At 46.9% G+C, this 13,782-nt stretch overlaps 1 protein-coding gene across 17 annotated transcripts in view; it reads right to left on the bottom strand.

Annotated features, from left to right (window-relative positions):
* Positions 1-1,765, bottom strand: part of CACNA1D (calcium voltage-gated channel subunit alpha1 D) — a 214,424-nt gene extending 212,659 nt beyond the window's left edge. For all 17 annotated transcript variants that reach the window (XM_079964941.1, XM_079964943.1, XM_079964939.1 and 14 more), the window contains exon 1: positions 1,356-1,765. In XM_079964941.1, the coding sequence (XP_079821067.1) occupies positions 1,356-1,398 (43 nt within the window). In that variant the 5' untranslated portion in view covers positions 1,399-1,765. The remainder of the gene's footprint in view (positions 1-1,355) is intronic.
* Between the last annotated feature and the right edge of the window lie 12,017 nt (positions 1,766-13,782).

The following is a 13,782-nucleotide window of genomic DNA, read 5'->3' as shown; positions in this document are numbered from 1 at the left end:
TTTTTCTCCCATTACTGAGGCAATACTGGGGGAGGGGGGTTGCCATGTCCTGGGCTCCTTTGCATAATCTCATGACAAGAACCTAGTTGTAGCTTCTTGTGCTGCTTCACCTCCAGTGCTGTGATGCAAAACAGAGGTTGATTGGGGGACAGCTTAAGATGGCTCCCTTGGGGTGGGTGAAGGTTGGGGAGAAGGTAACTCTTGGATGTTCCTAGCATGTTTCCCACAGACCAAAGAATTAATGGCTCTTGCATTAAATCTCAGAGACGGGAGAGTGGGGACAGAGTCAGAGAATGATGAGTGGCTGGCCCATCAGATTGCACGGGTCACATCAGCAGCTGGGTCCATTGCTAGGTTACCCAAGGAGAAGAGTTCCTGCCTCAGGTGACCGTTGGATGCAACAGCAAACGTTGTCAGATTCACTCTACAATTATTTATCCTAGAACCGTTTCGTAATTCCGCCCCCTCCTCCAAGTTGCACTGCTTTCTCCTTCTTCCTCCCCCCCCCGCACTTCCGTCTTTCTATTTTTATGGGATGTCAAAAACGAAGGCGGTCAACCTCTTGACCCCTCTCCTTGGCAAAGGGGCACCACTGAAAGTGAACTCCAAAAGAGGGAGGGGGGGCTTATCTTGCCCCTGGCGCGCGCGAGGAAAAGCACGCGCGCGCGTGCCATATCAAAGTCGCTGTCAATTTCAGGAGAGATGAATCATTTCCACGCAGCTCGCTCTCTGGGAGAAAGAGGAGCGGGAGGTTGACGGGGGGGGGGGGGAGCAGCAGCAGCGCCTGCCCGAGCCTGTTTGCAAAGGCGATTAACACACACGAGCCCCATGTGTCGTCTCTCCCTCGGTGCTCGGCGAAGAGGTGGAAGGGGGAGGGAGAGAGCGCTGCTCGCCCGCCCGCCTTCCGCAAGAGCCTTAACCACCACGGCACATGCCCGGGGCGCCCACAGCAAAAAAACAAAAACCCCAACCCTCCCGTCGAAAGGCGCCGCGTCCGGCTTCTCGCCCTTCCTTCCCTCCCCAGCCTCGCGGCGAAAGGCAGACGTGCGAAATCAATGCAACGCGCTCCCGCGGGAAGGGGAGGCGGCCGCGGGAGGCTCGCCCGCCTTCGCCTCGGGAGCCTGCCATAACCCCGTGACCCCCAGCCCTCCAGCCCTTCCTTTCGCCAGCCCCTTAATCCTCCCCGCGGTTCCCTCCTCTAATCCCAACATCCCCAAAATCCCTCGCTCTTTTAATCCCAAGGCATCCTTCTCCTGCTGCTGCTGCTGCCGCGGTTGTTGCTGCTTCGGGAGGCGGCTAGGGATGGAGGTGCGGGGCTGGAAGGTGAGGGCGGGCGCCCAGCGGGCGGCTCTTACCATCAGGGAGCTGCGGCGGCTGCTGCTGCTGCTGGGACATCATGGTCACTTTCCTGCGGGGCCCCCCGAGACAGGGGCGCCGCTCCTTTCGCCCTCCTTCTGCCCGTCGCCGCTCCAAGCCAGGCGTGAGGCGATGCCCCCCTCTTGGCCCTTGCCCCTGCGCTGCCTGCTATCCGGCGGTCCCCATGCTGGCAGGGCGGGCGAGCGAGCGAGAGGGCAAGGGCTTGGAACCGGGTGGGTGGGAAGAGTCGCTGTGGCTACTACTACAACAACCACCGCCGCCGCCGCCGGTTCGTCTTCTCCGCCGCCGCTGCTTGCAAATCCCTTCGAGTTTGGGCCAACATGACACTCACATCCGGGTGACACGGGCGCTCTCCATCCCTAGCAACCCGCCGCCGCCGCCGCCGCGGCTGCACTCTCTTCCCGCCCCGGTTGCCGCCTCACTCGAGCCCGCAGCCGCTGCCTGGCTGCCTCCCGCGCAGCCGTCGCCACGCGGGTTAACTCTCTCGCGCCTGCCGCCGCAGCCGCCGCCACCTGCTGCTGCTCAACGAGGAGGAGGAGGAGCGGGCGGGCGCAGCGAAGGAGAGAGGCAGGCTGAGCCGCGCAGTAAGCAGCCTAAAGGCGGGCTCCAGACCGGCGTCCACAAATAGCAAAGAGCGCGCCGCGGCCTTAACCCCTTCCTCCCTCCTCCTTCGCGCTCTTGAAGGTCTTGGAAGCGGGAGAGCGCAACTGCGTTGCGAGGGGGTTCAAGGCCGCCGGGAGACCAGGCCCGCCTCGGGCGTGCAAGCTGCGCTTCGTACTCCCAGAAAAGCTGCGTGCGTGCATGCGTGCGTCTGGGCGTCTGACCCACCTCTAGCTCCTCTAACTGGGCGTGAGCCTCTCGCTAAGGCGGCCGGGCGCGTATTTGCCACCAAGGGAACCTCCAGGGTCAGAGGCTTGCAGCGCCTGGGCTTTGCGCGCGGTTTTGCCCATATGCGAACTTCCGGTGGCATCTGGGCGGCGGATGCTGCTGCCCTGGTAAATAAGAGCAAGGGAATTATGGAGGGAGGCCTTGCGCGTGAGGGATGGGCACTTTTTACACAGAGGGGGCGAAAGCAGCAAAAACTACCCTGAAGCTTCTTGTGTTGCACACGTGTTTGTGAAAGCTGGCAATGCGGGTGGAAGAGAAAGCATCTCTTCCTGGTCACCCAGGGGGAATTTTACACTTGCCTTAGGTAAGGACCAGCCACGTGTTGAAAACGCGACGGCCAGCAGGCTGTTCATATTGGAAGAGGTGAAGTTGTGGGCAGGATGCCTTTTCCTCCTTCCCACTGCAATCCATATCTGAGAGTTAGGAGGGAAGGGTTTCCAAGTCAGATCGTGGGCATGCGCTGACAGACTCAAATGAGCCCACCATCACCATGCCTTTATTTTATTTTTTAAAAGTAAAGCACTGTGGAGGAGGCTTGATGTGGCTCCTCATGACTGAAGTAAATGCACTGTGCATATCTTCTTTTGTTAGTACGCGAAGCTTGACAGGGAACTTTGACACTCAGGGAGGGAGGAGAGTAGGTGGGTTTCTTCCTTGCATAACTTGCAGTGCTCTCTCTTTCATCATTTCTTTTCCCATTTCTCCTCTTTCCTCTACTGCCCACTTTTGGCTGGAAAGGTTAGCCAGGGAGATTGGTGCTGGTGGCGGCAAAGATGCTCTGGTCAACGTTGAGTGTCCCTGTTTGCAAAATGGCAACTCCTCCTTTCGCTGCTTCCACTATGGGGCAAGAGAGTTTTTCTGGCATAGCTTAGAATGGCTTGAGCGGAATGACATATGAGAGTCAGAAGATGGAGGGTTAGTTGCTTTCTCTCTCAGCTGACAGAGACTCTTTAGGCACTATGTGCACCCTCTCTGCAAGTCACAAAGAAACACTTAACTAGCGCTCCTTCTGCTTCTTGTCACACTAGCACCTAGGTGGCCAAGTGGCACTTTGCTTTCCTCTACCGTCTAACTACAACTTCAGCAGCTTAGTTTTGCCACTGAAAATTACAGGAGTAGTTTAGAAAGATTGTACTTGTGGATCTTTCCTCCATCACCTTCCATGATGTATGCTTTCAGATCTATATCCATGCCACCATTTACACCCACTTATTGATGCCCTATTCATTCCAAACCTCTTTAATGAGCCAATACCGTACCCAGTGGTGTAGCGTGGGGGTGCAGGGGGGGCCAGCCGCACCGGGCGCAACATCTGGGGGTTAGGGTTACGGGGCGCAAATCCACGGGTTAGGGGGCGCAAATTACTTGCCTTGCCCCGGGTGCTGACAACCCACGCTACGCCACTGACCGTACCAGCCACTAACCTGTTCTCTTTCCATGTGTAATAGAGGCAGCCAGTTTTATCTAGATAAATATACAACAACAATAACCTGACTTGGGTCCTCATTGCTCACATATTGAGGGAGCAACTTCTGCCAGTCCCTCCCCCTTAATCTGCAACCTCACCTATCATTTCCCACACAGTTTCCAAAGTCCCCCAACCCTGAAAAGCAGTTTTTTTGCAAGAGGGGATACAGGGGGCTGCAGAAAGAAGCAGGAAAGCCCGATTCCATGAACTTCCATTCAAAGAAGAGAAGTTAGGATCCAAGCCAATGTTTTCTAAGTGTCCTCACACTGCTGACATTTTACTTTTGCAGCTCAGATAGCATATAGTTTAGTAAATACATCAAGTAATTTAATGCAAATTATTTATCTTTGTTTTGACACTCTGGAGTTGTAATTTTAAAAAAAATTATTTACATTCATACTTCAATATCATAATTTGTAATATTAGAACTGCATATGAAACACTTTAATTAAATTATCCAATGAAATAGACGCTAATGAATACAGTCATTCATCCTGCAGAATAGGTATTTTCATCTGCTTTCTTTAGTAAACTGAGATATCCAATTATTCTGCCAAAATTGATTTGTTTTTAGTACATTAATGGAATACAGTGTTGACTGTCTTATTTGCTACTACATTACTTACATGCTCAATGTTAATACTTGCCTATGTTTATTAGCAAATGCTGTGAATAATGAGATTTTGGAGGGGGAAATAGCTTTTAATGGAATAAACGTAGTATTCTTGTCTGCAATGTTATCCCTGTAACATCACATCATACCTTACTGAAATAATACATTCACACTTTTATATTAGTGAAATGGCATGTGAAAAAGCTAGCCTGTTAATTGTTCACTCTCTCCCCACTAGTCTGAAAAATCTTGTATTTTTGTTGCACCAGCTCCAGGGTGGCACAGAAGAGAGGCCCTGGTTGGGCTAAATGCTGGTAGCTGCACAATCTTAGAATTCAGCAGATCCATTTTGGGAGTATACAAGAAGTGTAGTCAGGAGCTCTGTGACAGCAGAGGTCCACCCCTGATGGAATATCCAGCACAACCATGCAAAGCTGGACAGAGGGACATCTGCACCTCTACCAAACCCCCTCCAGTGTGGTAGATAAGTGTGAGATAACAAGCCTCATAATTAATCTGTGTAAGTCTAATCAATGCATGAAGGGGTTAAAACTATAGAGTAAGCTGTCCTGCCAGGCTTAGCTCACCTTGGGCACTTAATACTTTCTTCCCCTTCAGTCAACATGTGAAGAAGGCTGTTTGTTGCTCTCAAGCCACTCAAGTTCCTATACCAATAATTTAGGAACTTTCACCACTTTGCAACTAAGCCAAGTTTTTCTGCCTGTGCAGTTTTTGGAAGCACATGAATCTCACCTTTGGAGAGTTTGTAAGTAAACAAATTTTAAACTTAGCAAACGTGTGGTCTTTCCCTATGCCAGGGGAAGTGGGAAGCCTTGGAACTCACTTTAAAGGGCATATGTTAAAGGTCTGACAACCTGTATTTTTACTCTTTGCTGCATATTTTCTGATTTTAAATCTACTGGGGTTCTTTCACCAAATAGTACTAGCCCCAAACCTGGGTCTTGGCATCTAGGAAATTCTCCTATATATACATTGCTCTTGCATTGTTGGCATTTGTCTATCACGGGAGACAATGGAGCGCACCTTTGGGGGTGAAGTCAAAACTGTTGGAAGGCTAGACTGCCTTCTCTGGCTGTAGAGACCGATATGAGAGAGACATGTTTTGTTGCAGCTAGGGCAGATGAAGGCATCCGGTTGTGCTGCTACAGATGCACCATGGCGTTTCTATATAAAGAGAGCAATAATTCTACTTCTTTTTTCCACCAGCAATAAGACCATAAGAAGGACCCTGCTGAATCCGACCAAAGGTCCATCTAGTTCAGCATCCTGTTCTCACAATGGCCAACCAGATGCCTATGGTAAGGTCACAAGCAGAATTGGGAGTTTCAATTGCACTGTATGTTCAGCGAAACACTTAATGCAGGGATGTACAAGCAACCCACAGTTAGCCCAAGAAAACATCCTATAATTTGCCCCCAAAGCAGTTGAGCTTTTGCAAGCGTTCCTTTTCAACACTCACAAAAGATTCTATGATACCTGCAAAACTCACATTTCTGCTGCCTTCTCCCCACTTCTCTTGCTCCCAGTACTGAACAAATTACCATTGGGGTGACAGGATAAGAAGGTGGCTGCAGTCCTTCTTAAGATCTCTGGCAGAGCATTCCACACACACACCCCACTATCTATGACAGACTACCAGAGTCCCAGGGCAGCAGCGACTCCTTAGATAAATGAATTGGGGGAAATCAGGAATAGCAGCACAAGTGTGAAATGTAGACAGCAGAATCCTTTTTTAGTTAAGGCCACTGGAAAACAGAGATATTAATGATATACTGCTGTCAGCAGCAATATTTCTGCAAAATCATTGACTTATGCATTCATATTTTCTTCTCTAACTTATGAAATGCACACCTACCTGAGACAGGTTCAAAATATGTCAGAAATTCTGCTTGATCATTGTTGGTGTCAGGTGTGCAGAATGTACAGCTTTCTATATTCCTAAGCTCTCTGTCCTCCCCCAAAATCGCCTGGTTAAAATGGTTTCCGCTTTAGAAAACATCACTTTAGAAATCTGATAGCTGGTACCATGGCTTAACTGAAGGGCAAATAATAAAGGCATCTGCCTATGTATATATGGGTAGGATATGCTCACACTTAAGTGTCTTTGCACTGGCACTATGTCACTAGATGTCATCTTGCTCGACCACAGCTCCAACCCCACAGATTAAAAAAAGCAGTGGAACAGTACTAGGCTGTCCAGTTCAAGGCCTTGCATGCCCCCTAAGTAGATAGGAGTATGTGCAGAAAACTAAAAAATACCCCTGGCTGAGACCCTGGGCATCCATTAGAAGAGACCTTATGCTGTCCAGAACATCTTTTTTGGTCTAAGGTCACTTCATATACATATATATGTTCAGAGATGCACATTAGCTACAATAATTGGAAACCCAACTTAGAATCATAGAATCATAGAGTTGGAAGAGACCACAAGGGCCATCGAGTCCAACCCCCTGCCAAGCAGGAAACACCATCAGAGCACTCCTGACATGGCTGTCAAGCTCTGCTTAAAGACCTCCAAAGAAGGAGACTCCACCACACTCCTTGGCAGCAAATTCCACTGTCGAACAGCTCTTACTGTCAGGAAGTTCTTCCTAATGTTTAGGTGGAATCTTCTTTCTTGTAGTTTGGAACCATTGCTCCGTGTCCGCTTCTCTGGAGCAGCAGAAAACAACCTTTCTCTCTCCTCTATGTGACATCCTTTTATATATTTGAACATGGCTATCATATCACCCCTTAACCTCCTCTTCTCCAGGCTAAACATGCCCAGCTCCCTTAGCCGTTCCTCATAAGGCATCGTTTCCAGGCCTTTGACCATTTTGGTTGCCCTCCTCTGGACACGTTCCAGTTTGTCAGTGTCCTTCTTGAACTGTGGTGCCCAGAACTGGACACAGTACTCCAGGTGACATCTGACCAGAGCAGAATACAGTGGCATTATTACTTCCCTTGATCTAGATGCAATACTCCTATTGATGCAGCCCAGAATTGCATTGGTTTTTTAGCTGCCGCGTCACACTGTTGGCTCATGTCAAGTTTGTGGTCAACCAAGACTCCTAGATCCTTTTCACTGCTCTCAAGCCAGGTGTCACCCATCTTGTATTTGTGCCTCTCATTTTTTTTGCCCAAGTGCAATACTTTACATTTCTCCCTGTTAAAATTCATCTTGTTTGTTTGAATACCAATATAGTCTGCCTTGATTAGCACCTTATATCTGCAAAAGTTAGTAAACAGATAATAGCTTTCCCATAATTTGTGGACAAGCATATGCCAGTATTTCTCAGCCAGGCCATTTTCTCTGCTGGAACTCACCAGGAAGTTGTTACAGTAAGTCGTTGGGCGACTCAAGGCAGCCCTGAACAGATGCCGGTTTGACAACAGCTGCATTCACACCACCCGCACAGGTGCTAAAATCTACAACAAACTGTCTCCCTAGCTCAGGGGTTGGCAAGGTTTACCTTGCCTGCGCCGGTTCACTCCCGTGGAGATCACTCTGTGGGCCAGATCGCGTCTGCGCATGTGCAGACACGACTTCTGGTGCCACAGAAGCAAGTCCCTGCTCCGCGCTGCGCCACTTTAGCGTAGCACACAGGGACTCGCCAAGCGGGCAGCTCGGTTTGGGGGCAGCTCATGGGTCGTTTAAATGATTCCGTGGGCCACAGGTTGCTAACCCCTGCCCCAGCTGGTTGCCCCTGGTTCTGGTGCAAGTCAAATAAATGTGCCCCCCACCTCCCTTGTTCTCTTACATTCTGGCAGATGGCTAGAGCAGCTGGGAAGGGCCTTCACACACACATGTGCAACGGTAGAGGTACGTGGCTAGGAGTGTAGTGACTAGGAGCTAGGTGGAGTTACAGATCTAAAAAACAGGCCACATGCTAGCCAGCTTCTGTTTCGACTTTAATGTTCGTTTTGGGCTTCTCAGAAGTACGTGAAGGCACAAAGTGGGCAGGTGGAGTGCTGGCCCACAATGGAGTCCACCTGAGAGGTGCTGGAACTACACTCTGGCTGAAAAAAAGTACTTTAAACGAAGTTTAAACAAAGCTGATTTAAGCTTCCCTTGCTAAAATAATCTGTTTATAGTCCTGTTCCCCAAAATATAAACACTGATCCTGTACAAGTTGCCCTGAACTTTGCAGTTGACTAAGGGAATGGAAGCAAAAGTATTGATCGAACAATTACAACCTCCAGAACACAATAACAGGGAATCTACTTATGTGGAAGGAAATTCAAGCCTTGGGGCTGAATATTAGATATTGCACAGTAATTCATAACAACAATGTAGGAAAGAGCTGTGTTGGATTTCGTAAGCTAACAGAGAGTGCTCAATGACCTCTTCTCTATCACGAGAACATCTCTGATGTCCTGGAGTAGTGATAGATGAGATATTATAAAATGCTTGAAACTTATCCAGCGCAGTATCAAATTAAGGTTTCTGAAATAACAAACAAATCATGGGCTATATGCCGACTTCCTACAAGTTGCCCTTGAACATAATGGAAACCCGTTGAGAACAATCACCTCTCAATATTCCAAGGCACTGAGCTGATAGATGAGCCAAATCATTACCATGAAATTATGGTTTGGAAACAAGGGTGTAACATTATTTTCCAGAGACTAGGAAATTTACATCTCAATATAAGTTTCTAGTTTCCAGTAATTAAATAAGAATTATATATCCAAATGAATGGATGCTGGCAGGTACATCAACACAGTACAATAAGGTTTTTTATTATTCATGCAAAGTAAAACAGGCTCAAGTGGACCATATCTTGGGACCCTTCCAGTTTGCTATTGTATATTGGTTCTTTAAAAGTACCTCTCGGAACAGAGACCTAGCTATGAAGAGTGCTAGGCATTAATAACGTCAGTCATTTAATCTGCACACTGTAGTTCTTTGCCCTGAGGTCATTTATTCCCATCAATTAAATGCATGGTTCTCCAGCAATGATTCTTAATCAACCTGGCAAGTATTGCTTGAAAAACCATTTCAACCTGAGAAAGGTTTGCATATTGGATAAGAGATCCCATGAAATTGCTGTTAAAATTGGCTACTAGCAAGAAAGATATGCTGGTGAAAATTATTAGGGAGGCACAGTTTGAGTTTACTGTCCCTTAGATAGATAGATGATAGATATTGTGGGATGACGAATACAAATTTATTTAATGTAGAATTGTGGTGATTTATTTGAATGGGTCTCTTCTATGTTTTCCCTCCTTAACTGAAAATGTACTTTGGCACTGGGGTCTGCTTTCCAGGTAATGTATTGTAAAGCTCGCTTACAGCAATCTTGTAATATTTACTCATAAGTAAGTCTCACTATGTTCAATGGGGGTTACTCCTAAAATGCACTGGGATTGCAGCCTTATGTAACAATTTATCTTGGAATAACAACACTTTGTTTATGGATAGGAAAAGTTGTGGGACACATAGGACGTTGAGGTGCAAAGAGCAATGAAGACTTTACATGCCACCTTTTCTAGGTAGCTTAAAGCATTTGGCTAGGGAGCTGAGTTGAGAGCAGGAGGAAGATTTTCAGAAGCAGCCATAAGAAACTAGAATAAGAAGTGATTAAGTGGAATATAGTTGATGAAAGCTTATGCCATAACAAATTTGTTAGGTAAAAGGTGGTGACACCCATGATGTGGAACAACCTCCCTTTATAAATCCAGCGCATTGTTCTCTCCTTGATGCTTTCAGCAAATGCTGAAAACCTTCCTGCCACACAAGCACCACCTGATTATTGATACTGATTGGTGCATTTGCTTGGTTGCTGTGGAAACTGAAAGCTATATTGTAGTTTACTATTTTATTTTATTCTGTCTGTATTTATTTGTTTGTTAACTACTCATTGTATACTGAAATATTTTGTACATCATTCTCAAGTACAGTGGTACCTTGGGTTACAGACGCTTCAGGTTACAGATTCTGCTAACCCAGAACAGTACCTCAGGTTAAGAACTTTGCTTCAGGATGAGAACAGAAATCGCACGGCGGCAGCATGGCAGCAGCAGGAGGCCCCGTTAGCTAAAGTGGTACCTCAGATTAAGAACAGTTTCAGGTTAAGAACAGACCTCTGGAACGAATTAAGTTCTTAACCTGAGGTACCACTGTATATTAAATAAAAATAAAACTTGTTTTTCTGCAACAAACTAACATGGCTACTACCCCTCTGGAAATTGAGAAGGAGGGAGTTAATATTTCACCCAGAGTCCATGTACTTCCCTCTCTAGCTAGATATGAACACCTAGAGTCCATATACTTCCCACTCTAGCTTCCTTTCTTGCGTCTTGAGAGGGAAATCATGGGTGGCACTTCTATGTCAGCTGGATCCATATAAATTCTCCATTTGCCTTGACTGTTAAAGTACGGCTTTTTCACCATCATAATAGGGTGCTTAACATCATAGCATGTATAACAGCAGGAGAATGAAGTGGGTGTAGTGAGAGTGAGTGACAAGTGGAAGTGGGTGATGGGTGAAATGAGAAGAGCAGATAGGAAAGTCAAGAAAGCAACCGGGTAAAAAGGCTAGTAGTTAAGACACCAGTTCAAAGGGGGTGTCAGCTGGGAAAGTCTATTAGGTAGAAACAATTATTCGTTATTCCTTACTGAATGACAGCACAGCTTCTAGCTGTGTTTCTAAAATACTGTAGCTGGCTGACATGACATGCAGCAGTGGCTGGCAGGGGTTGGGCAGCAGCACACACCTTGCCTCCCAGCACCAGTGTCACTGCAGCTTACTGGGAGGGAGAGGCAGTGGTGAGGTCAGTGCAATATGGATGGACTGGCAGAGTCAAAGCAGAATGCTGGTGCATTTGCAGAGTGCTGGCTTCTCTCTCCCAGCAAACCTCAGTGCTGAGCCACTAGACACCTAGCTGCTCTGGATTAAGAGAAGGGCTGAACTAGAGGAGTGGGCAGAGCACATGCTTTCGTGGGAAAGGTTCCAGGTTTAGTCCCCGGCATCTGCAGGCAGGGCTGGGAAAGGCTGTGTCTGAAACCCTGGGGAGCCACTGTCAGGCTGTGTAAATAATACTGAGCTAGATGAACTAATGGTCCAACTCAGTGTAGGGCAGCTTCTTGCATTCCTTACACAGAGACTCCTGAACAGCATGCAACCACTTTCTCTGGTTATTTTAGCTCACTGAATGAACATCTGTTCAGTTGTTTCTGAACCGAGCTCACCTTGTTACCTCTTTTAAGATTTCATTCCAGTTTTCCCAATGGTCCAACAGTTCTCTCTGGTTTTCTGATTGTTGAAGACAAGCACTCATTTAAAAAATACGATGTGTTGTTTGGGTGAAGCTTAGGCAGAGAAAGCACAGGACTTAAGAGTCCTTTTCACCTAAAAACTCAGCAAAATAGCCCCTGTACATTCCTCAGCGTACCTGGCTATTTCAGAGAACAGGCCATTGCAACTGACTCTAGAGTATACATGTGTAGTTGGGCTTGTTTAACAAGTTCAAAGAAATCAAAGAGCAAAGAGTGAAGTGTATTTCAATGTATTTGTAAGGAGTTTGATATCTCTTTTATGTATGCCTTAAGAATTCATACAAGGAGGAGGAAGTGCTTCACTACCCTAAAACAATCAGGAGGGTTTGGAGACCTACAACACTCTAGCCCTCTGACAGCAGGAAGGCATTCAGTGATGATAAAAGGTAAAGGTACCCCTGACCGTTAGGTCCAGTCGCGGACGACTCTGGGGTTGCGGCGCTCATCTCGCTCTACAGGCCAAGGAGCTGGCGTTTGTCCACAGACACCTTCCGGGTCATGTGGCCAGCATGACTAAGCCGCTTCTGGCTAACCAGAGCAGTGCACAGAAACGCCGTTTACCTTCCCACTGGAGTGGTACCTATTTATCTTCTTGCACTTGACATGCTTTCGAACTGCTAGGTGGGCAGGAGCTGGGTCACGGGGATTCGAACTGCCAACCTTCCGATCGGCAAGCCCTAGGCTCAGTGGTTTAGACCACAGCGCCACCTGCGTCCCCTCTCTGATTATATCTCCCTGGTGATTAAGGCTGGTATTTTCTACTAACAATCTGAAGTGCCAAAGCAAAAGTTCAGAGTGAAATGTAAAAAGCACAGGCAACAGCAGCTGTTGATGTAAATTGTAAAACTTCTGATTTGCACATTAGGGCAATGCCATTATTAGGAAAAGCAAAATGTCACAAAATAGTGTGTGGGCAAGGGGAAGGGAGGGTGTTGAGGAAGGGGGAAGGGTTGGACTGGCAAAAGTAACATCTGGGAGAAAAGAATAAGAGCTGGAACACTTTTCCAGGAAGCCTTTGGATCACCCTTCTAGTCCCTGTAGCTTATTGAAACTAAACCAAAGTGTGTGTCATTGAAATAATCATGAATTTTCCTGCTTAGCCATACCTACATATCCAACCTTTGCAAAGCTCTTTGGGATAGGGACCACTCACACCTGTTCTTTTTAAAAGCATCACTTACATAGATGGCTATATAAGGACCCTCCAGACATCCTTTTTAGTGAGCATTCATGACGATTCATGCTCATGCTGGTATCGGGGTGGTTATACACAATCCCACTTTCAATACTGTTTTCACCTGCAAAAGTTCCAGGGCAGACATACGGCTTCATTTCCACTCAGTGCATGTCCTATAACTTCTTGCTGAGACCCTTTAACTTTGTATACCACAAAATGTTTAATGGGGGTTGAGTTGCCCCATGTTTATTGGGCTATAGTGCAAAGAGGACCCAGTCAGCAGTAGTGTGCTGACAGTGGGGAAGCATCAGAAAACAACTAATAAAGTGTGGAATGATGCATGGATGATCCATTATCGCCCTATTATTGCATCAGTGGAATGCTGAAGAATCCGCCAACCAAAAAGTCTGGAGCAGCTCATAGCCAAAGTCCACCAAGTTGAAAAGACCACATGTTCTTCTCCTACCTAAGCCATGCCTACATCCCCCACTTTATCTATTGTATCCCTATATCTAATTTAAGTTGAAAAGCCTTTTGACCAGTTACAGCTGCTCTTTGTAGAGCACCATGGACATAGATGGTGATGGTAGATGTATAGATATATAGTGATATAAAAGCTATGGATGTCTCTGTAAGGAAGGCTCCAGTATTTGACAACAACCTCAAAACAGACGTTCATAAGAAGAACAGTGGAAGCTCCAGGTCTCCATCTCTCCTACCTCATCATCTCCACCCCTTCCCATCTCCTTGAAGAAGTCATTTCTCCCTGCTGCACTCCTTTAAAATACATTTATCTATCTGCCTTTGAACCACTAATTGAAGCTAGTTTTGCTACAGCACATTCAGGCTTCAGCTTTAAGTGCAATGCACATTTCCGTACTTGAAAGCCACTCCCTGGATGCTTCTCAAGCAACATTCCACTCCAATCTTATAAAATGTCATCAGTGATGCTTGTAAATTGGGTTCTGAAAGCAAGA

The sequence above is a fragment of the Podarcis cretensis genome, assembly GCF_951804945.1.
Source record: "Podarcis cretensis genome assembly, chromosome: 2".
Lineage (NCBI taxonomy): Eukaryota > Metazoa > Chordata > Lepidosauria > Squamata > Lacertidae > Podarcis > Podarcis cretensis.
Note: the sequence above shows the minus strand (reverse complement) of the source record. Positions and strands in the feature narration are given on the sequence as shown.